Here is a 25,267-nt window from a genome sequence, read left to right as displayed (position 1 = left end):
GAGATCATGGCTGTTGTATTTGCAGTTCTTTGTGTGAATAATTATATTTTGTCATTGCAAACCAGAAAGGGAAATGTGTAAAGTAAGTTTGTGGGCTGTGGCACTTCACACATTTCAAAATCAGTAAGTTTTAAATAAGGTATAAGATTGTAGGTAAACCATATAATTTGATGTACTTCATATGTTGATGACCCTGAAATAGTTCGCGTCTCTGTCCTCTTCTGGTAAAGATGATAAATTAAGGAGATTGTAAGATAATAGGGGTCAGTGTTGCATGATAATACATATCACAGCTGTGGCACCATCTTCTGGAATGTTTATTGTGGGAAATTTTGCCAAGAATTTTCCAGTGAGAGAGAAAAGAGATTTAGAAAAAATAAGGGCCAAGACAAGTGATCCACAGTCAAACAGTTCTACTTTAATCCACATTAGATTTTATTCTATTTGGAATGAGAAGTTAGAAACTGGTATTAAATTCAAAAAATAACATTTGAATAATGTGGTGTCAAAATGGAAGCTTTAAATGCAGTAACACTCTTGACTACTGTATGTGGATTCTGGTGATGGGGAAAAACAAGAAAAAGAAAGAAAGAAACAAACAAAGAGGGAAAGAAAGATTTAATGACAGTTACTAATGAAAGAATATTTTAAGTTTTGTGATAAATAATTTTAATGAATATGATTTAAATGTTAATCATAAATGACTGGTAGCCAAATGTGGTTGGCCACAGATGGAGTTTTGCTGAAAGTAGTGGTCACATGACTCATGGAGCTGGGAGCTCAGTCGTTTGCTGGTGGATGCCAATCAGATAAGGTCATTTAGGTGGGAAAGTGCCACTCGGGTATGCAATCTGAGTATGGAATTTCTGATGTCTGTTTTGATGTTAGGACTGAAATATTTATTTCAGTGACCAGTTGTCTTTTGAGCACTACATAACATCTTTTTTGGATTCGCAAATACATAATTTCTTAGCAAACAGCTTCCCATGCACTGCCAGAAATGTGAACAATCCAATTTGTACTTGGAATGATAATGTATTGATGAATCTTCAAAGGTGAACTACTGTCATTACATCAAGTGTTTTCAAAAGTGTTATTATGTGTTTTCATTATTCACTGACTAAGATTCATTGGCCATTTGATAAACTTATAACATGCACATAAGGGCACAAATGCAAAGATGACAACCGCTCCCCTCCATAAGTGAGCCATCTGCTAATTTTAGGATGTACACTTGCCCTTTGGTGGGAAAATAGTGTCAATTCCTGTTATTGCAGCGTGATAGGCACAACATATGTTTATTAGTGTATGTTAGTTTCCCGTTATGCTGCAATTATGCAGGCTTGTCCTGGATTGGACTGTTTCCTTCCCACTCAGTATTTCAGGACCGAGTGTCCCAGGAAATGTATAGGCCTGTGAACAGTTAGTGTGCGGGCTTAAGAGCTATAAGCAGCGAATAGCATTAATAGACTTGCAGTGCAACCGTTGTGCAAATGTGAGCAGTGAAAAAGCGGTGTGTGGCAGTGTAAGAGACTCTGCAGTATATGCCTAGTCATGCCACCAAATTTCACATGGCGGTCTGTTTCACAAATTTGGGATTCCACTGGTCCACATGAAGTTTGCAGAGCTGCCATGTACATGCTGCCACTACTCTATGGGGCAGTTGTAGTGAGACACTGTTGACCATATTGGTGCCAGCCAGTGTCATTGTTCTTACTTGATGGGCCACATATGCACATACTATAACCATCTCCATGCCATTGCCTGGCCATCTCCATGCTGTTGCTCAGCTGTTTCCATGTCTGTGCTGCAACCAAGCTACACAATTATAGCATCCATGCTGATACAGCATTTGTATCATCACCCACTTCACGTTTCAAAGTAAAAGTTGATGTTGCAGCATCGCACCATCCAGAAGTTAAGTACAAGCATCAGTCGCATTATATATCATGTTGCTAGTCATCAGCTATGGCCAATCACTTTACTGTGTCATTGAACTCAGTGAGTGGGAAACTAGGTGGCAGAATGGAATCAAAATTTGATGATATAACATCTCAAATTGTTGATGATATAAAATCTGAAGGTGGGAATTTAAAAGGTTCAAAATGGCTCTGAGCTCTATAGGACTTAACATCTGAGGTCATCAGTCCCATAGAATTTAGAACTACTTAAACCTAACTAACCTAAGGACATCACAAGCCCGGGGCAGGATTCGAACCTGCGACCGTAGCAGTCGCGCGGTTCTGGCCATTTAAAAGGTGAACTTGTTGATAAAACAGATGAAATGTTTACCAAGTGTGATAATATGCTACTAGCATTTGATGAAGTAATAAAGGTGAATACTTCTTGTGAGAAAATTTGAGTGATCTAGAGTAGGATAAATCAGATGGTGAGAAGGCTGAAGTCTGTCATGGGGTAGTGGAATCGGAAATTAATGAAAATGTTTTTGTTCAGTAAAAAAAGGTTACATGTATGTTGGACATCAGACCTGTTGTTACACAAGAGGTTTCTGATGATTGTATTTATATGAGCATTTATACAAGGGTGTATGAAGAAAGGTTACATGGGGGAAATAAGCAGTTCTTAATATGGCAAGAAAAGTTGCACCTGAAGATTGAGGCAGATGAAGAGGGGTGGTGCCAGTTGCAAAGTGGCAAGAATTCAAATGTCTTCATAAGGGAAATATTTGTGTGATTTGATAAAAAAAAGAAGAAAGTGATGAGTGTAAAAAGAGTGTAAGCAGTGAGCTGGTACTTTGGGCATTTTCTGAAAAAAAAACAGAAAATTTATCTATTTAAATAAAACGTTTATAAATTGTGAAGATTGTGGATGTAATTTGAATTCTGAGATGATTCATCAGGAACATGCATTTGTTTGAAGTTTGTCTGTGTCCTTTGCCCTGTGCTTTAATATATTTCACTTGTCAGCTGCTGAAGTGGGCACATGATAAACCAAGAATGGTTTCAGTAGCCTGACCACTGGGACCCCATGGTCACAGTTACAGGCAACTGTTGATCTGGGTCATTTGTTTGAGATTTCTCAGGACATGGTTTTACTGACAAGGAGGAGAATGCACTGGTAGCTGTGCTTCAGTGCAAGAGAGGTGGTCTTGCCAATGCTCAAATGGAGATGCGACTCAAGGAGAAGGTCCATGCTGTGGAAGCAACTGGAAGAGTGCAGTTAGGGCATAGAATTGAAAATAGGCAGTTCTGTTTATATTGACTTATTGATGCACAGAGAGACCAATTACTGAAATTTATATACATGTTTATAATGTAGACATCACTTATAGATTTGATGTATAATTGCTTATGTATCTCTCATTTTAATGCCGAGTTGTACACTACATGAAGTCCTATTCATGTATTGGTACAGGTTTGTTAGAATTCACATTTTAAAAAAATGAATTTAATGACAATTTCAAATGAAAGGCATCGGCCTCACTGCAGTGGATACACCGGTTTCCGTCAGATCACTGAAGTTAAGCACTGCTGGGCATGGCTGGCACTTGGACGGGTGACCATCCGACTACCATGTGCTGTTGCCATTTTTCGGGGTGCACTCAGCTTCATGATGCCAATTGAGGAGCTACTCGACTGAACAGTAGCGGCTCAGGTCAAAGAAAACCATCATAATGACCAGGAGAGCAGTGTACTGACTACGTGCCCTTCCAATCCACATCCTCAGCTGGGGATGACATGGTGGCCAGATAGTCCCAGTGGGACACTTCTGCCCTGAAGTCAGAGTGCTTTTTTTATGAATGAAAGGATATTTTAAATTTTGTGATAAATAATTTTAATGAATATGATTTAAAGTTAAATGTAAATGACTGATTGCAACCAAATCTTGTTGGCCAAGATGGAGTTTTGTCAAAAGTAGTGGTCACATGACTTGCAGAGCTCGGAGCACGCAGAGGTGTTTTCTGGGTCTTTTGCTGGTGGACGCAGATCTGGTAATGTTGTATAGGCATCAAAGTGCCGCTTGGGTATGTGAGCTGAGTATGGAATTTTGGAAGTATCTTTTGACATTAGAGCTGTAATAAGCATTTGAGTGCTTCTGAAATACCAATAGCTGGATGTCTTTTGAGCACCATCTAATGTCTGTTTTCAATTTGAATATACATAATTTGTCAGCAAACTGCTTTCCATGCACTGGTAGACATGTGGTGAATGCAGTTTGTACTAGAACTAATAATGTATTGATGAATCTTTGAATGTGAACTGTTGTCATTAAATCAAGTGTTTTCATAAGTGTTAATATGTGTTTCATAATTCACTGACTGTGATTCATTGGCCACTTATAATGTACACATAAGAGCACATTTATCCCTTCAACATTCACACTCCTAATCTAGCCTTGGCATGTGCAACTTTTCACTGCTCTTATATATCTCATTTCAGCTGGCTGTATTTTCCTCTTATTCCTCTTTGTGAAAATTCAAGATTCAGTACCATACCATTGTTTCCTTTTTAACTATGTTGTGTAAGGTTCTGTTAATAGTGCCACATATGTAATGAAACTGGGGAAGTTTGTTGTCTATATCTCTATTATGCTGGTAACTTAACTTAGTTTCTTTAAAAGTTAAAACTGATAACTTGTTCAGTTTTTTCTGTTATTGACATCAATTTTTTATCTGACTTCTTTAAATGTTACTACCTTCATTTTATTAATTGTGATTTCCATATCGTATTCCTAGCCCAGCAGGTGCAACTTATGTAGGGCACATGATAATTTCTTTTACTATGTAAGTTGGGAATCTGCAAAGACATCAGTCAGCCAGCAAGATGCCTTGGTGTCATGTGCACCATATATATCACTGGCATCCTATAATCTACAAAACTGTTCTTGATTTTGAGACTAATTATAATACGAATATGGACAGGGTGAAAGTCATCAATGCTCTCTATGGGCCTGCTGTTTTTCTTGGTGGCTGAGTGGACTTTGCAATGACAAACTTTTCACTAGCAGCAGGCCAACCGTAGCATATTGATTCTGCTCTATGATCTCCACTTGATGTTATTGCCTGCAGGACATCTAGGATCAGTCAATCATGGGCTATAACCAGGAGCATCACAAAGAATCTGCATATATATTACATTGATTGTAACTCATTAGTGGGATTTCATACAATGCGTCAGCAATGTATCGTGGTGTCCTACCCTATAATATTGCTGCTCAGGTTACAATATAAATTAAAAGAGATATATCAGTCAGCCAAAATTTTTATTGATGTCACAATGTGTTGCAAGGGTTTGGAAATTCATACTTGAGTGAATACATGAGTTTACATGCTTATTACTGCTGAAGATAGCCAGTAGACTGTTTTTCATTCTACTTTGTTATAGAATAATTATATCACATATTATTCAGAATATGTTACCCAATATTACAATAATAATAATACCAAGTAATCCATGTTGTCTACCTCAGTCCATTATCATATACATTATCATATACATAAGAAATAAATTTTCCAGGCTTTGAGCAGTTAAAGGGCCTGTAATTCAAAGAGTACTTTATATCCATTCTAAGGTGCAGGTAGCATGTGAAAAAAAAATTCTTGTTGTTATTTTATCTTCATTCGGAACATGGTTTTGAAGCAGCTCCCCTTCCAGTCTGTCCCTTGCAAGTATCTTCATTTCTGCATAACGACTGCCTTGTACATTAATTTGAACCTGTTAACTATTCTCAGGCATTGGTCTTTCTCTGTGAATTTCACCATTTCCAACTTAACTATTTCTTGTTGTTTCAGGATATCCTTATTTTAGTTACTCTGTGCAATAATGTTCTTTTCATCTTAATTTGATGCAGTAACTCTTCATTAGCTACAAAACGTACTCATCTAATCTTCAGCATTCTTTTGTAATCCAAAATTTCAAAAGCTTCTGTTTTTCTCTTAACTCTGCTGTTCATTGTCTGTGTTTCACTTCCATAGAAGGTCACACTTCAGACACATGCTTTCAGAAAATACCTTCTAACTCTTAGTTTACACTCTGTGTTAGCAAACTTCTTCTTTCTTGAAACACTTTTCTTTTTATACAAAATCCTCTTTACTTTTACCATCATCAGTTATTTTGCTGTATGAATAACAAAACTCACAAAAGAATATCAACAACATTGCATGTGCATCAAATCAAAGGCACAACTAACACTTCTTTGTTAACATGCAGCATGAAACCATACATAATAATGGATAACATGTAAACTTATATATTGTGTAAATAATCTTTATTACGTGTAAATGTTTGATGTTACATGTGTATGTCTACATGCAGTGACTTTATCTCATTTCATAGACTACATGCAGTCCACTAACTTAGATTTCAAAGGAGGCTACTGTATTAGCACAATAACAGATGACGGTTGATTTGAAACTAAAGCTTTACAAATTCTACAGTTCACCAGGAATACTACTACAAACACTGACAAAGAATACTGTACTGTTCATTTGGAAACTTACTTACTGGTTTAGCTATCTGAGGGTAAAAAAGTAAAAACATCACTATTTTGTTAATGTGTTTGTACTTGTTGTAACAAAATAGGTTTTTTAATCATTACTTGTGTTCTTTATTGTGTAAGAAAAAAATAGATTTAACATTTTTATACAGATCTTAAGCTTCCATATCCTTCAACAATTTTAGTCATCATTCCCACAAATTCCAGGCACTATTAAAAGTGCCACACATGTACATTACCAGTACATTAGAGTGTTGAAAGATCTCTTGGGAACTGAAATAGTAATGTAGCCACGATCCGGGTCTGCAATTGTTACCTTTGTATTATGATCTCTCCTACAACACAGAAATATCAGCAGTCAGATCAATGAAAGAAAAAGAAAACCTTATTGTAATCTTACCAGTAGTGTACTTTATCAAGTGCAAAGTTTGATAAAAATTGATGAAATAGATGATCATTATAACATTGCAACATTGGTAATTATCAGAATTAAGTCTTTAATACCTTTCAAATATGTGTAAATTTTGCCTTAAGTTAGGATGTGTACTGGTAATATTTATAGGTAATAGTTGTTTACCAGTAACTGAAAGCAAGGGTTGTTATTGACAGATTATGTAACAGGCATGAAACTTAACTCAAAAGACAGGAGCAAAACATGTGGGATCCCACACAGTTTGGCTATGGGTCCGCTGTTACTTTTAACGCACATAGATTATGTTCAATGTCTTTAAAGAATGGTTCAAAGACTGCAGTATTTGCTAATGACACAAGCATACTAATCAAGGCTCAAAACCCGGCTCTATCAGACAAAGCTCATATAATAGCTGAACAGGATGCAATTGGATCATAGCAAACAGTTTAAGTCTTGACTTCAGAAAGACTTGTGTTATGCAAATTCATACACGTAGAATGACTTATCAGCACTAGAAGTTGTCATTAAATGGTTCAAATGGCTCTGAGCACTGTGGGACTTAACTTCTGAGGTCACCAGTCCCTTAGAACTTAGAACTACTTAAACCTAACTAACCTAAGGACATCACATACATCCATGCCCGAGGCAGGATTCGAACCTGCGACCGTAGCGGTCGCGCGGTTCCAGACTGTAGCGCCTAGAACCACTCGGCCAGCCCGACAGGCAAGTTGTCATTAACAGTCATACCATAAATGAAGCACCCTATATAAAATCCCTAGGAGTACAGCTGGAATGTAAGTTGAAATAGAGTCAACACACAGGTATATTGACAAAGAAGCTCCATCCAGTGCACTTTGTTCTTAGGAGTATCTCTCTTTGTGTGACTTAAAGACAACAATGTTGGCTTATCATGTATTGCCTATTGGATGTATTTTCTGGGACAGTGGACATAAAATATATAAAGCATTTATTTATTCATCAGAAATGAGCAGAAAGCATATTATGTAATATACATAACCACTCTGGTTGTAGAGTTCCTTTTAAGGCTCCTGGAATCCTTACACTCAGTTACCAGTGGATTTATTTATTCATAGTTTTTGTTTCTGACAATAAAAGTAAATTTCTGGTGACCCAAATAAAGGCATAAAAATTATTTTAATGTAAATATTGTGTCGTTGTGCAGAGTTCAGAGTGGAATTAAGTACTCTAACACAAAGGAATTTGACAAACTGTCATCTAAAGTAAAACATGAAACTGACAATCTCAACCATTTCAGAAGGAAATAAGAAGATATCTCATTAGCTACTCTTTCTATAAATTATCTGAGTATTAGTTCTGGGATGGAAAAGTCCTGTTTCTTTAAATACCAAGTAGCAGCATTCACTGTGAATTTGCATAAGTAGTAATGTATTGTAAACTAAGTAAAGCTGTAAATAACTATTTTCTTTGAAACATGCCAGTGGAATCAAGAAAATATTAAGCTAGCATTAGGACACAAACAACAACTCAACTGTTTAACATAACTGAGTCAGCAGCAACTTTTTCCAAGTAGCAGCTTTCTTTCTAATTTATGGTCTAAAATTTAATAGATATAAGCATGAATAGTCTTAAGCAATATAGTAAAAGCTTATGGTTAATATGGTGTGGAGATTATGTTTCAGTGGTTTGCTTGTCTTTTGTGAATAGATATCTTGACTTGTTCCAAACCTCTTAAGATTCTCATTCTTGATGGGATCTAAGTTACAGCATGGCTGAGCTGTAGGTTGTAGCTGTAGACTAACATGTGATGACAAACTTCTATTTGTATGAGTTATATGGAACAGAAAGTGGATTAACACTTACATCCTTGCCTTGCTAGTGGACAATTCATCAAATTTTTGTATGAACATTTTTCAAGTGTGTGCTTCACTCACAAAGTTTTCTATTTTTCTTTTGTGTTCCCTATGGCCGCTGACATCAAATATGGTTGGTTGGTTGTTTGGGAAAGGAGACCAGACAGCGTGGTCATCGGTCTCATCGATTTAGGGAAGGATGTGGAAGGAAGGCGGCCGTGCCCTTTCAGAGGAACCATCCCGGCATTTGCCTGGAGTGATTTAGGGAAATCACGGAAAACCTAAATCAGGATGGCCGGACGCGGGATTGAACCGTCGTCCTCCCGAATGCGAGTCCAGTGTCTAACCACTGCGCCATCTCGCTCGGTCATCAAATATGGTGAACTTTATTTTGCAAACAAGTAATTTGTAATTATCCACAACCACACATGCACACTATTTCAAACTTAGAACATATGAGTTGTTTTTTGTGTCCATCCCCCCCACCTTTTGTGTGAGGCCTTGGTTCTGACACAAGATGGCAACCACAGAGGAATTGCAAGAGATATTAGAAGAGCTGATGCATGCAAACAGAGGCTGGAGAGTGAGCTACAGGCATGTCATGCACACATGGACTCTGCTCACCAAGTGCCAGCTAAAGAAAACTTTGTACAAGCAAAGTGCCACCACACCAACATCTCCTACTGTTACTGGAATGGTGACAAGCACAGGCGAGGTATTGGTTAAACCATTGTCCTTTTGACCCTGTGACCCATTCATGTGGTTCAGACATGTGAAATCAGTTTTCTTGAGTAACATTGTCATTAATGACCTCGCCAAAGTATAAAATGTTGTTAGTCAGCTTGAGAAAAATTACATAGATGAAATGCAGAACATAATCAGTGCCCCACTAACACAGTGTTTATACAAATGGTTGAAGGAGGAATTAATCTGACAACTTTCATCACTGCAAGAGCAACGGCTTCATAAGTTGCTACAGCAAGAGGATTGTAGTGACAGAAGGCCATTTTAGTTCCCTCACCAGCTGCAGAGAACAGCACTGTCTGATATAGTTTTAGACTCATTGCTGTGTACTACCTGGGTGCACAGCCTCCCAGCTGAAGTGCAAGCCATCATTTCCACACAGATAGAAATGCAGCTGGATGCTGTTGTGGACCTGACCAACTTGATACATGACATGCAGGCAACATCTCCTTATACTGCAGCTGTGGCAGCCTACGATGCCATAGCCCTGACTTCTGCATTCACACTGTGGTGACACATGCTTCCAGAGCCCCTGTGGGCACCAACCTGCACCATCTGCTCCATAGTCTGGCTGCCCAGATGGCACCACTAACAATGCAGGTCAACCAGTTGGTGCACTCACAGCAAGACAGTAGCAGGCACTGTAGTAGCAGCATATCCAGCTGCTGGCGATCTGACTCATGCAAATGGCAATGCAGAACTACCCCTTCTAGCAGTAGTCTGGCAATGATGGAACAGCAGCTGGTAGCACACCTGCTTCAGCAATTATGTGGTGAAGTGTCAGCCACCATGTGCGAGCACAAACTTTAGCTGCAATGGGGCTTAGATGCACCCTGCTGTAGTGTGATATCTAAGCATCTCTTCATAATAGAAGGGGTTGCAGCATGAAATTTCTAATCTACAGAAGTTCTGACTTGTCAACATTCTCACAAATTATGCTGAGGTATCACAGGACTGCTGAGGCGCCGTCACTTATGGCAGCTAAAAATCCCACCACAATCATGTACAGCACACACCACTGAGAACTGTACCTCAGGCTGTGCTACACATTCATGTGGATATTCACTGTAGCTGATGTCAATGTGTCAACACTGAGTGCAGATTTCCTTGGCCACTACAAGATGCTAGACAACTTCACAAACTCTGGCATCAACACCACTGTGTTCTTCATGGCCATTCATTTTGTACAACTAGGGCTTCTTGTGTTGCTCATGGCCATGCATTTTGTGTGGCCAGGCCTTTGGAAAGACTGCCATCAGTAGGCACACACTTACACTGCCTAACAGTGTGCCAAAGCTGGGAGGCACAGTCAAGCACCCACCAGCACCTTTCCTAATGTAACATTCCATTTTTAATGTGGACATTGTGGGCCTGCTTTCGTTGTCCATGACAAATGTTACTTGCTGACAGTGGTGGATTGCTTCACTTGTATGCCATATACAATACCCACAGCTGACTGCCAAGACCAGGATGGCAGCTTTGCCTGTCCCAGCCATGTGACAACAGCCTGCACTCGTGATTTTGACTGTGTACTATTCACACACATCACCTAACTGTGTGACACTCACGTACACAAGACTACCAGCAATCATCTGGCATCTAATAGCATGATCGATCAGCTCCATAGGACACTGAAAGCATCCCTAACTTGCTGCAACACTGGACTGAAGCACTCCTGCTGATACTATTTAGCCAGCAAGTGACATTGAAAGAAGACATTGGAGCTTCATCTGCTGACCTTGTCTATGGCTAACCACTGGCCATTACAGTTGGATAAACCATTGACTATCTTACATACAAATAAATTAAGGTTGTTGAGTGTGAAAATAAATTGTCAATGGCCATTGCACTATATCCTGTAGTCCTGGTTGGTCACCTTACCATGACAAATAATCCTTAGCTTCACATAAAAAAGCTCTGGGTGTCCTCAGTCAGTACTATATGATATAAAATCAATATTAATGTCTCTACAAAATATTATCCTCTAGTTAAGACTGTCTACCTCTATTAGCTCTGTCTTTACCTTTATCTGCTACAGTGCCAGAAAAAAATTGTTACACCCTTTCAGAGGTTTTCAGTTCACTCAAAATTTACTGTTGCAACAGTGTCTATAGTGTACATGAAATGATTACATTTACAGATCAATAGCATAAGCAGTTCTGAAGTACCAGGTATCGACCCATGCTGAAATACTCATATTACTTTGTGGTGCAGCCTCCACAGGCAGCAATACAGGAACTGACTCTGGCATCCAGTCAATCATACAGAAGGCAAACACTGTCCTGGGGTACAGTATGCCACGCCTCCTCTACCTGTTCATGTAGTTTTGCATGGATCGTTGGTTGATGAATTGCTTGAGTCCCATCTTGTTCCATCATATGCCACACATGCTTATTTGGAGATAAGTCCACAGATTGTGCTAACCTGAGAAGTCGCTGCAAATTTTGCAGAGCATGTTGAGTTTCACAGGCAGTGTGTGGGCAAGCATTGTACTGTTGGAATAATACATCACCTTAGTATTGCAAGAATTCCAAAAGAAAAGGTCTAACACCATTCTGCACATACTGTGAGCTGGTTAGCATCTCCTCGAGAAACATCAGAGGTGAATGAAAGCTGTAGCTTATCACACCCCAGATGAGCCAGTGTTTCTTGGACAAATGCACTCTATGAGACAGTGCTCACCATGTCTATATCATATATGCAAATGATCATCATTGGCATACAACCACAATCTGCTTTCATTGCTGAAGACCACATCATGCTATTCAATTTTCGAAGTTATCCTCTGATGACACCAGTCAAGCCATGCACATCAAAGCTGTAGAAGACAGGCTAGATATGAGTATAACAGTAGTCCCACTGCTAATAACACATCTGGACTCAGAAGTCCTCTTATCTGTACTGTGCTAGCTGTATGATCTGCCAATGCTGCTCTTACAATCCGACGATCCTGGCAGGCATGTCTAGAATCTCATCTGTGGGTATAAGAATGTTCAAGTGTCCACTGATACCAGAATCTTTGTACAACTCCTTTCAAACTCACTCAGCTGGCCATAGAAAGCACAAGTTCACCTCCATGGCATGTTTGCTTGCTTCTTAGTACTAGTATCTCATTTATTCCCTCACATACTACTTTGACATATTCCCTCACACACTACTTTGACATGAAATTCAAAGCACTATTCAAATCAATATAAATTTGTTATAACCTTTAATCACCAATAATTGTGTGGATATTCAAACACACTCACTTAGAAACATTAGCTTGTTACATGATAACAACTCAGTATCTCTCATTCGACTTCCATGCCGTGACATGCGGCCAGCGCCATTCGTAGCTAGGTGGCGCTCCTGCGCTCAGCCGAGTAGCGGAGTGCCTCTATCACCGTTTGCGCATACTATCCTGGCGGCACTGTTAAATGTCGTGGCACTGTCACGACACTTTTCCCCCCCTTGAAAAAAAAACACTCACTTCCTTGGAGACATGGACAGTGTGGAGACATCCATGGCTTCTTGTGAGGCCCCGAGAGGATCCCGTGGAGAGACACGAGAGTATGGTCGAAAATGTACAGGATGGAAGCTCGTGCGTGGAACGTGCCTTCTGGACGAGATGACGGGTGAAAACTCCGGAGCAGCATCCATAGGTGTCGTGGACCTGGGGGTGTGCTCTAGTGAGATGGGTCCCGGAGAAGGCGGCGTTGCGACTGGGGCCGGTTCCGGCATACTCCGAAGCGGTAGAGACGTCGGCTGCATCAACACGTATGGTAGATTGGCAGCAGCAACAGGACTGGCTTCTCGGGCTGGTGGAGGCGAAGGAAGGGGCGGTGGCACCAGCGTGGCCACCACTCGTGGGCGCATCTGGTCGTAATGGTGAACAACCATGCCATCATCTGTACGTATTTCACAAAGCTGGCGGCCGCGAAGAGCCTTGACCACCCCTGGAATCCATTTAGGGCGAGATCCATACCCATGTGCCCACCGAGTATTTTCCTGCACTAGGGGACACAGCACAAGGCCTGACAGGGTGAAGCAGGTGCAGTAGAGTGCGCAGTTGGCGGCCATGCAAGAGTTCAGCAGGGCTGCAATCACCCAGAGGCGTGAAGCGATAAGAACTCAGAAATTGCAGCAGAGCGTCATCTGTGGAAAAATCACTAAGGAATTTTTCCATCTGGCTTTTGAAAGTGCAGACAAGGTGCTCGACCTCCCCATTCGACTGCGGATGGAAGGGCGTTGCTGTAACATGATGAATCTCTTGTCCAGTACAAAAATCACGGAAGGCCTGCGAAGAGAACTGAGGGCCATTGTCCGTGACGATCGTGGATGGAAGGCCTTCTAGCACAAAGATTTTGGACAAAGCCAGCGCCGTCGCCGCAGTGGTGGGCGATGGACAACGAACAACAAACAGAAACTTCAAGAAGGCGTCAATCAACTGTAGCCAATAAGTGCCGAGGAAGGGGCCGGCAAAGTCAGCGTGCACCCATTCCCATGGCTGCGCCGGGTCAGGCCGTGGGGAGGGCAATGTACGAGGTGAAGCCAGTTGTTGAGCACACTGACCACATGCAGCAACCATGTGGGTGATGTCCGAATCAATACCGGGCCAATAAACGTGCCTGCAGGCCAGGGACTTAGTCCGAGAAATCCCCCAATGGCTTTCATGCAACAGTTTGAGAACATCTTTGTGAAGAGAGGCTGGCACCATGACCCGTGGAGATGCACCATCTGTGGCCAGAAGAACAACACCATCACGAACAGACAGACGAAGGCGCAAGGCATGGTAGTTGCGAAGGGGATCCGATGCCCGGCCCTTGGTCCTGTCCGGCCAACCCCGATGAACAAAATAGATCACCTGACGTAGGACCGAGTCCCGCGCAGTAGCCGACGCGACCTGTGAACCTGTAAGTGGAAAACCCTCGACCGCACGATGTTCTTCCTCATCAACGTGGAAACAGAGTAGTTCATCACGATCGAAAAGTGGGTTGGGGCCCATCGGCAATCGTGACAATGCGTCAGCATTGGCGTGCTGGGCCGTGGGGCGATAGTGAATCTCATAGTGAAAACGAGACAAGTATAAGGCCCAACGTTGCAGGCAGTGAGCTGCCTTATCCAGAAGCGACGCCGATGGGCTGAACAGAGAGACCAGCGGCTTGTGGTCGGTGATGAGGTGAAACTTAGAACCATACAAAAAAACGCTGAACCTTTTTAGAGCATAAATGATAGCGAGTGCCTCCTTTTCGATTTGAGAGTAATGCCGTTGCGCATCATTGAGGGTCTTGGAAGCATTGGGGATGGGTCGTTCCGACCCATCCTCATACCGATGGTCGAGAACAGCCCCTAGGCCATACTGTGACGCGTCAGTCGCCAAAACCAAGTGCTGACCCGGACAGAATGTGGCAAGACAAGCACCGACTGCAAATGAGCCTTCAGGTGGACAAGAGCCCGCTCACACTCGTGGACTAACAGAAAGGGACGTTTTTGCATAACAGCTGATGCAGAGGATGAGCTACCACTGCTGCAGATGGAATGAATTTGTGATAATAAGCAATCTTGCCTAGAAATGCCTGAAGTTCTTCGGCCGTAGACGGCCGTGGTAGAGCGGTAATGGCTGCAACATGCTGACGTAGAGGACGTATACCCTCAGGGGACAAGTGGAAACCAAGATCCACAATGGAGGATTGGAAGAACTGTGACTTGTCCAGATTGCACTTCAACCCAGCCAAATGCAAAACCCGAAACAGTGAGCGCAAATTGCAAAGGTGCTCCTCAGTGGAGGCCCCCGTGACAACAATGTCATCCAGATAGTTTATGCAGCTGGGAACGGATGCCGTGAACTGTTCCAAAAACTGATGAAAAATGGCCGGCATGCTAGCAATGCCAAATGGTAACCGCTGGTACTGATACAACCCACAAGGAGTGTTGATGATGAGAAATTCCTTGGAAGAAGCATCCAACGGCAACTGATGGTACGCCTCCGATAAGTCAAGTTTGGAAAAGAACTGGCCCCCAGCGATCTAGGTAAATAACTCCTCAGGACAGGGAAGAGGATAAGTGTCAATGAGGCTCTGAGCGTTGACGGTGGCTTTAAAATCACCACACAATCGCAGACTCCCGTTTGGTTTAGAAACCACCATGATTGGTGATGCCCATTCACTGGAGGTAATAGGAAGGAAAATCCCTGAAGCTGTTAACCTGTCTATCTCAGCCTTGACAGGTGCATGCAACACCACCGGAATAGGGCGTGCCCGGAAAAACTTAGGGTGAGCTGTAGGTTTAAGAGTAATGTGGGCTTCAAAATCCTTGGCACGACCCAGACCAGCAGCGAACACGGACGAAAATTCAGAACACAATCCATCCAGCTGTTGATACGGAACATCCTCTGATATGAGGTGCACATCATCATCAATGGAGAACCCGAACAACTGGACAGCATCATAACCGAACAGGTTTTCAGTGCCCACATGATCCACCACATAAAATGTGAGGGGCCTAACAACAGACTTGTAGGCAGTGGAAGCATCAAACTGGCCAATGATAGGAATTTTCTGTTTATTATAAGTTCTCAGATTTCGCGTAACTGGAGACAAGGAAGGGGAGCCCAACTCCAAATACGTGCGAGAATTAATGAGAGTTACTGCAGAGCCAGTGTCCACTTGATGTGAATGTCTTTATCCAGAACACGAACAGTAACAAACAACTTATTTGTTTGAGAAAGCACACAGTTAACATCCATGTCCGATGCCTCGTCCTCATCGACAGGAACTTTGGGGGACTGACACACAGAAGCAATGTGGCCTTTTTTTCTACATGAATTACACGTGGCCCAATGTTTTGGACATCCGGCCCTGTCATGCTGTACGAAACAACGTGGACAAGAAGGAAGTGCGGAACGAACCTGCTTCTGTGGTTGCTGTTTTCGCTGCGAGCGTTGTGGCCCAACGCGACATTGTTTACGCGAGTGAACTGCCGCCACACCTTCGTTCTCCTGTGAAACAGGCAAATTGTCCGTGTCGAAAGTTGACTGTACAGCGTCTACATCACACCATGTATCTATTTGTGCGCCAGCAGCGTGAGACACTTCAGAGGATTGAGCGATGCTTAGAACTTCCGACAACGATGGGTTTGGCAGTTGTAGGGCACGTTGCCGAACTTCTTTATCAGGAGCAAGCCGTAGAATAGCATCCCTAACCATTGAATCAGCATAAGACTCATGATGAGTGTCCGTGACAAACTGACATTTCCTACTCAGACCGTGTAGTTCCGCCGCCCAAGCCCGGTAAGATTGATGGGGCTGTTTATGACACCGGTAGAACGCCACGCAGGTGGCAACGATGTGGGTGTTTTTGCAGTAATAGTTAGACAATAAGTCACACATTTCTTGGAAGGACAGGGAGGCAGGTTCCTGCAGAGGGGCTAACTGAGATAGAAGCTGATAGATCCATGGGGAAATCCAAGATAGAAATAACGACTTACATGTAGGAGCATTGACAACACCAAAAGCCAAGAAGTGTTGCGGCAAACGCTTCTCATAATCCTCCCAGTCTTCAGCGGCCTCATCGTAAGGAGGGAATGGAGGCGGAGAACAGGAAGACAGACGATGAGTGAGCGACGTCGACAACGCCTGAATAGCAGCCGTCAGTTGTGTTTGTTGTTCAATGAGCGCTTGCATAAGCTGTTACATGTCTGCCCCGTCACGAACACACAAATCGACAATGCAGTGAAAATATCCCATCCTCGTCCCAAAAAGTGTTATAACCTTTAATCACCAATAATTGCGTGGATATTCAAACACACTCACTTAGAAACAATAGCTGGTTACATGATAACAACTCAGTATCTCTCATTCGACTGCCATGCCGTGACATGCGGCCGGTGCTGTTCATAGCTAGGTGGCATCCCGCGCTCAGCCGAGTTGTGGAGTGCCTCTATCTCCGTTTGCGCGTACTGTCGTGGCAGCACTGTTAAATGTCGTGGCACTGTCACAACACAATTACCTGAAGGGCCTGGGACTTAACTACATTTTTTATGTATGAGATATGCTCAAAACTAATGGGTACTTTTTTTAAACAATCTTATTTCTTCATCTACATGAATGTTACCCTCCTCAAAATAGTTCCCATGAGATATCATACATGTACGTCAGAACTTTTTCAAATCCCTAAAGCACTTATAGAACTTGAGTGCCAGGCTAGCTTTTACCTCTCTCAGTGATGCATTTTTAACATGATCTGTGCTTGTAAATAAAGGCCATTAAATGTTTTCATTAATTTTGTGGAACAGAAAAGAGTCACTGGGGCCATGTCTGGTGAATTCGAAGACTGAGACTTCATTACTTTTGCCCCACTCCGAAATTTACTCATGCTGGGATTGTTAAAGACCTACTCTCCTGGTTCCTACAGTGGAAACACTATTTTTCCCAGTCTGTGCACATTTTTTCCCACTAACCATATCAATCACTGTGATCCTGTCCCACTGCCCCCAAATCATTCCTGGTTAAGTTTTCAGAATGTCTTAACCTTGAACCTTGCCTCACCATCATTCCCCAAATCTCTCAACATGGAAACCAACCTCAAATCCACAGAAAGGATCACAATCCACCACCTAAAAACTGATGCTGACATTATAACCCTACCTGCCGACTAAAGCTCCACCAATGTGGTTATGGACCACTGAGATCACCTGTCAGAGAGACTCCGCAGGATTTTCAGCCCAGGTCTATTCCAGAACCTGCCCCCTCAATTGATCTCTATCATTCCCCACTTTCCTACCTTCTAAATGCTTCCTGAGGCACATAAATTTAACCACCCATGACACGCCGTTGTGGCCAGTTACTGTGACCCCACAGAGAGGATCTCTGCCCTTGTGGACCATCACTTTCTGCCTATTACCCATAACCTATCCTCCTTTATAGAAGCACTAACCATTTGCCCTACGTACAGTCCACAGTTCTTGTTCCTTTACGACCCAGCACTCTGTTTATCAGTGTTGATGCCATCTCCAGCTACACTAACATCCACAATGCCCATAGCCTTGCCACAATTGAGCATCGCAATTCCCAGTGCCTATAACCTCCATCCTAGTCACAATGTCCAAATGCCTCCTCATCAACAATTACTTCTCCTTTGAAGGGATCCTCACAAACAAATCTGTGATACAGCAACCAGTTCAGGGGCCTGCTAGTGGAATCCTTCCAGGATCCCAAGATTGGTTCAGATTCACTGATCACACATTCATGACCTAGATCAAGGGTGGGGACACCCTAAGCACATTACTCAAGAACCCCAATACCTTGTCTCCCTTTGCTTCACCTGGTCCTCCTCAGTCCAACAAGCCACCTTCCTTGAGGGCAACCTCGAGGATGGCTGCATCAATACCTCCATCCACAACAAACTAACCTCCAGTAACACCCCCATTTTGACAGCTGTCATCCTTTCCATACCAAGAAGTCCCATAGAGTGCAATCACCTATGGTTGTCACATCTGTAGTGAAGAGCATAGATGTGATCTATGAAATACACTCATGTTCAGAAAAAAAAACAGAACACCTTGAAGCACTAGAGACAGGATGTTCATATTCACAAGAAAATGTACATCAGCATGTTCGGCAGAAATGATTAGCATTTGAATCATGTCAGCCCACAGGTTCAAGGTCAACATTGATATCGCAGCACAACACCACCCACCGGTGAAATGTGCCTGCGGCTCTCCTCATCGTTATAAACTGAAGGCAATAAATCAGCGTGACTTGAGCAGATTTACAAGATACCTTGAACATGTAAGCACAAACCGTACTCTCAAATCGGTAAGTTTGAAAGAAGGCAAATTATTGAAATGAGAGAATGTGATGCATCCCTCTGAGAAATTACTGCTCGTGTGGAATGAACTGTTTTGGCAGTGCAATGGGTATGTGCAGAATGGTTCACAGAAGACTGTAGAACACAACAAGATGGGTCAGGTCACACCAGTTAGATCCCCCTCCCCCTCCCCAATCAGAAGAGATTGACACCTCATCCAAATGACATTGCAGGACAGATCTGCTTCCTCCTCAGCTCTGACACTACAGTGTAACAGGGTAACACATTGTACACTATCAGGAGTGACAGTTACTCATTGTTTATTATGGTGTGGGTTATGTGCACATCATCCAATTCTCTGCTTAATTTTGATGGATGTGCAGAAACATGCTAGATGGCAATAGTATATGAAACAACATCACTGGGCAGGACTGGCACCAGATAGTGCTCTTGAATGAATCCAGGTTCTGCTTCTTTGGTTGCATGTTGGATTGCTGCAGACAGAGGGAGTGATTTCATAGCGACTGCATTCACACAAGACATAGAGTGCCAACTCAAGGCCTTATGGTGTGGGATGCTGTTGGGTAGAACTACAAATCACAGTTGGTGTGTGTCTAGGGCACTGTGACCTGTGTGACCTACGTAATTGACATCCTGCAACCCATAGCCATACCCTGCACAACACCCCTGACATCATTTTTCACCAAGACAATGCACAATGACATATTGCTGCACAAGCACATGCCTTCTTGGTGTCACATGATGTCAGCCTTTTGTCCTGGCCCACCAGATCACCAGACTCAACAGCAATCAAAAATGTGTGGGATGTGGTAAAACAATGGGTCCATGCATCAATGCCGTCATGCGTGGAACAAATTATCATGACCCATGGTGGACGCTGTGCCTACTAGGCAACAGGACACATGCTCAACCAAGGTAACTGAAATGCTAATCACTTCTGCAGAATATACTAATGTACACATCCTGTGAATATGAACATCCTATCTCTAGTTGTTCAATGTGTTCTGCTACGTCTTCTCCCCAGTCACCTACTATCCCCAACATACCCAATGTACAGCTAACAATGAGCACCCTCCTCATGGTTCAGAACCACTAAGGACTGGAACAACTGAAGCATGTTCTCCATCAGGGTTTTGATTATCTTTTGCCATGCCCTGAAATGAGAAATATCCTCCCCACTATCCCCCCCCCCCCCCCCCTCACCAGTGGCAGTCTGTTGCCTACCCTGCCCCTCCCCAAATTAAACCCATGACAGCAACCATGTGATCTATGAAATTAGCTGTAATTACTGTGCTGCAATGTATGAGAACAAGACAACTAACAGACTGACTGTCTGCAGGAATAGCCAGTGTGGAACTGTGGTCAAGAGACATATGGACCACTTAGTTGCTGAGCATGCTGTCCAACATGACATGCTTGACTTAAATGACTGCTTCACTGCCTGTGCCATCTGGACTCTTCCCACCAACACCAGCTTTTCTGTATTACCGGATAAACTTTCTCTGCAACATATCCTTCATTCCCATAACACCCATTAACTTTCACTAGTCCCTGTACGCTACTTGCCTATCCCCTTCCACCACAGCATACTCCATTCCCTTCTCTACTTCTCCCCTCTCCCCTGCCCCTCCCCCCCCTACCCCTCTTCGCAGCACAGCCTCCCAATGCTGCACCTAGCAACCCCCTGTTCCGCCCCATCCACTCCTGCAGCTAGCACTAGCATCTCCCCCACCCATACTCTGATATCCCTCCACCCCCACCACCATGCATCTCTTGTATCTCCCCCAACCATGCCAGCAAAGATCACTGCTCACCTCAGACAAAGAGATGACAGTGGCTGTGTGTGTGTGTGTGTGTGTGTGTGTGTGTGTGTGTAAGTGCACACGCATGTGTGCATGAGGTATTCATGTGCGAAAGTTGTATGTTTTGTCTTGTCTACTTCTGGTGGAGGACTTAACATGATAACTAAAAAATCTAATAGTCTTCTTTCAATGTGCGTTTCTGCCACCCAATGGCTCTTCTATGTGGTGAGTATTATTCTGTCCTTCTCACTTTGTCATTCTTGATTTTCCATTATTTAATTATAAAACTTATGTTAACTAGTTATTAGTTAATAAATTGGTAATATGAAGTAACAACATTTCATTAAATAGCGATTTATGTATTAATATTTTGTATGATGAAATTTATGTATTGAACAATTTATAAGGACACTTTATTTGAAAAAAAAAAATGTTTTAAGGGTTATTCAGTATGGTCTAAGTTATTGCAGCACAAATAGAGGTTAGTTCTTTCACAACCACTAGTCAAGCTCATAATATACAATAAATTTATCAGAAGTCTTAAATAGTATTAATAATTTTGCAAAAACTATTTAAGATATGTACACCTTGAGCACAAATACGGTAATATTACTATTGCTGTAAGAAACTAAACTTAAGTTTTCATTGTTGTTGTTGTTGTGGCCTTCAGTCCTGAGACTGGTCTGATGCAGCTCTCTATGCTACTCTATCCTGTGCAAGCTTCTTCATCTCCCAGTACCTACTGCAACCTACATCCTTCTGAATCTGCTTAGTGTATTCATCTCTTGGTCTCCCTCTACGATTTTTACCCTCCATGCTGCCCTCCAATGCTAAATTTGTGATCCCTTGATGCCTCAAAACATGTCCTACCAACGGATCCCTTCTTCTAGTCAAGCTGTGCCACAAACTTCTCTTCTCCCCAATCCTATTCAATACCTCCTCATTAGTTACGTGATCTACCCACCTTATCTTCAGCATTCTTCTGTAGCACCACATTTCGAAAGCTTCTATTCTCTTCTTGTCCAAACTAGTTATCGTCCATGTTTCACTTCCATACATGGCTACACTCCATACAAATACTTTCAGAAACGACTTCCTGACACTTAAATCTATATTCGATGTTAACAAATTTCTCTTCTTCAGAAACGATTTCCTTGCCATTGCCAGTCTACATTTTACATCCTCTCTACTTCAACCATCATCAGTTATTTTACTCCCTAAATAGCAAAACTCCTTTACTACTTTAAGTGTCTCATTTCCTAATCTAATTCCCTCAGCATCACCCGATTTAATTTGACTACATTCCATTATCCTCGTTTTGCTTTTGTTGATGTTCATCTTATATCCTCCTTTAAAGACACTGTCCATTCCGTTCAACTGCTCTTCCAAGTCCTTTGCTGTCTCTGACAGAATTACAATGTCATCGGCGAACCTCAAAGTTTTTACTTCTTCTCCATGAATTTTAATACCCACTCCAAATTTTTCTTTTGCTTCCTTTACTGCTTGCTCAATATACAGATTGAATAACATCGGGGAGAGGCTACAACCCTGTCTCACTCCTTTCCCAACCACTGCTTCCCTTTCATGCCCCTCGACTCTTATAACTGCCATCTGATTTCTGTACAAATTGTAAATAGCCTTTCGCTCCCTGTATTTTACCCCTGCCACCTTCAGAATTTGAAAGAGAGTATTCCAGTTAACATTGTCAAAAGCTTTCTCTAAGTCTACAAATGCTAGAAACGTAGGTTTGCCTTTCCTTAATCTTTCTTCTAAGATAAGTCGTAAGGTTAGTATTGCCTCACGTGTTCCAACATTTCTACGGAATCCAAACTGATCTTCCCCGAGGTCCGTTTCTACCAGTTTTTCCATTCGTCTGTAAAGAATTCGCGTTAGTATTTTGCAGCTGTGACTTATTAAACTGATAGTTCGGTAATTTTCACATCTGTCAACACCTGCTTTCTTTGGGATTGGAATTATTATATTCTTCTTGAAGTCTGAGGGTATTTCGCCTGTCTCATACATCTTGCTCACCAGATGGTAGAGTTTTGTCATGACTGGCTCTCCCAAGGCCATCAGTAGTTCTAATGGAATGTTGTCTACTCCCGGGGTCTTGTTTCGACTCAGGTCTTTCAGTGCTCTGTCAAACTCTTCACGCAGTATCTTACCTCCCATTTGGTCTTCATCTACATCCTCTTCCATTTCCATAATATTGTCCTCAAGTACATCGCCCTTGTATAAACCCTCTATATACTCCTTCCACCTTTCTGCCTTCCCTTCTTTGCTTAGAACTGGGTTTCCATCTGAGTTCTTGATATTCATACAAGTGGTTCTCTTCTCTCCAAAGGTCTCTTTAATTTTCCTGTAGGCAGTATCTATCTTACCCCTAGTGTGACAAGCCTCTACATCCTTACATTTGTCCTCTAGCCATCCCTGCTTAGCCATTTTGCACTTCCTGTCGATCTCATTTTTGAGACGTTTGTATTCCTTTTTGCCTGCTTCATTTACTGCATTTTTATATTTTCTCCTTTCATCAATTAAATTCAATATTTCTTCTGTTACCCAAGGATTTCTATTAGCCCTCGCCTTTTTACCTACTTGATCGTCTGCTGCCTTCACTACTTCATCTCTCAGAGCTACCCATTCTTCTTCTACTGTATTTCTTTCCCCCATTCCTGTCAATTGTTCCCTTATGCTCTCCCTGAAACTCTCCACAACCTCTGGTTCTTTCAGTTTATCCAGGTCCCATCTCCTTAGATTTCCACCTTTTTGCAGTTTCTTCAGTTTCAATCTGCAGTTCATAACCAATAGATTGTGGTCAGAATCCACATCTACCCCTGGAAATGTCTTACAATTTAAAACCTGGTTCCTAAATCTCTGTCTTACCATTATATAATCTATCTGATACCTACTAGTATCTCCAGGATTCTTCCAGGTATACAACCTTCTTTTATGATTCTTGAACCAAGTGTTAGCTATGATTAAGTTATGCTCTGTGCAAAATTCTACAAGGCGGCTTCCTCTTTCATTTCTTCCCCACAATCCATATTCACCTACTATGTTTCCTTCTCTCCCTTTTCCTACTGACGAATTCCAGTCACCCATGACTATTAAATTTTCGTCTCCCTTCACTACCTGAATAATTTCTTTTATCTCGTCATACATTTCATCTATTTCTTCATCATCTGCAGAGTTAGTTGGCATATAAACTTGTACTACTGTAGTAGGCATGGGCTTTGTGTCTATCTTGGCCACAATAATGCGTTCACTATGCTGTTTGTAGTAGCTAACCCGCACTCCTATTTTTTTATTCATTATTAAACCTACTCCTGCATTACCCCTATTTGATTTTGTATTTATAACCCTGTAATCACCTGACCAAAAGTCTTGTTCCTCCTGCCACCGAACTTCACTAATTCCCACTATATCTAACTTTAACCTATTCATTTCCCTTTTTAAATTTTCTAACCTACCTGCCCGATTAAGGGATCTGACATTCCACGCTCCGATCCGTAGAACGCCAGTTTTCTTTCTCCTGATGACGACGTCCTCTTGAGTAGTCCCCGCCCGGAGATCCGAATGGGGGACTATTTTACCTCCGGAATATTTTACCCAAGAGGACGCCATCATCATTTAATCATACAGTAAAGCTGCATGTCCTCGGAAAAAATTACGGCTGTAGTTTCCCCTTGCTTTCAGCCGTTCGCAGTACCAGCACAGCAAGGCCGTTTTGGTTAATGTTACAAGGTCAGATCAGTCAATCATCCAGACTGTTGCCCCTGCAACTACTGAAAAGGCTGCTGCCCCTCTTCAGGAACCACATGTTTGTCTGGCCTCTCAACAGATACCCCTCCGTTGTGGTTGCACCTACGGTACGGCCATCTGTATCGCTGAGGCACGCAAGCCTCCCCACCAACGGCAAGGTCCATGGTTCATGGGGGGGTAAGTTTTCATAGAATGACATAATTGCTAGTGTGTACTCTTTTCTTGAGATGAAACTGAACTACTGGTGATAGACATATAACAATCTTAGCTTTTAGAACTGTTAATTCCTTCCTTAGGAATGAAAGAGGAATAGGTTGGTGAAGGGTAGAAAGGAATATTGGGATACTCAGATCCCAGGCTGGGAAGGACCTACCTGTTTTGAGGATGTGGGTAGACAAATATCTTTTTTCCCTTCTTTTGGTAAATTTTTTAAATTATTTATTTACTCAA

At 42.2% G+C, this 25,267-nt stretch overlaps 1 protein-coding gene and 1 pseudogene across 2 annotated transcripts in view; one reads left to right on the top strand and one right to left on the bottom strand.

Annotated features, from left to right (window-relative positions):
- The first annotated feature begins 3,430 nt into the window (after positions 1-3,430).
- LOC124617467 lies at positions 3,431-3,547 on the top strand (annotated as a pseudogene).
- Positions 3,548-6,211: 2,664 nt separating this feature from the next.
- LOC124615902 (lysosomal acid glucosylceramidase-like) overlaps positions 6,212-25,267 on the bottom strand; it is a 296,037-nt gene continuing 276,981 nt past the window's right edge. For both annotated transcript variants that reach the window (XM_047144076.1, XM_047144077.1), the window contains exon 11: positions 6,212-6,791. In XM_047144076.1, the coding sequence (XP_047000032.1) occupies positions 6,692-6,791 (100 nt within the window). In that variant the 3' untranslated portion in view covers positions 6,212-6,691. The remainder of the gene's footprint in view (positions 6,792-25,267) is intronic.

The sequence above is a fragment of the Schistocerca americana genome, chromosome 5, assembly GCF_021461395.2.
Source record: "Schistocerca americana isolate TAMUIC-IGC-003095 chromosome 5, iqSchAmer2.1, whole genome shotgun sequence".
NCBI classification, from domain to species: Eukaryota; Metazoa; Arthropoda; class Insecta; order Orthoptera; family Acrididae; genus Schistocerca; species Schistocerca americana.
Note: the sequence above shows the minus strand (reverse complement) of the source record. Positions and strands in the feature narration are given on the sequence as shown.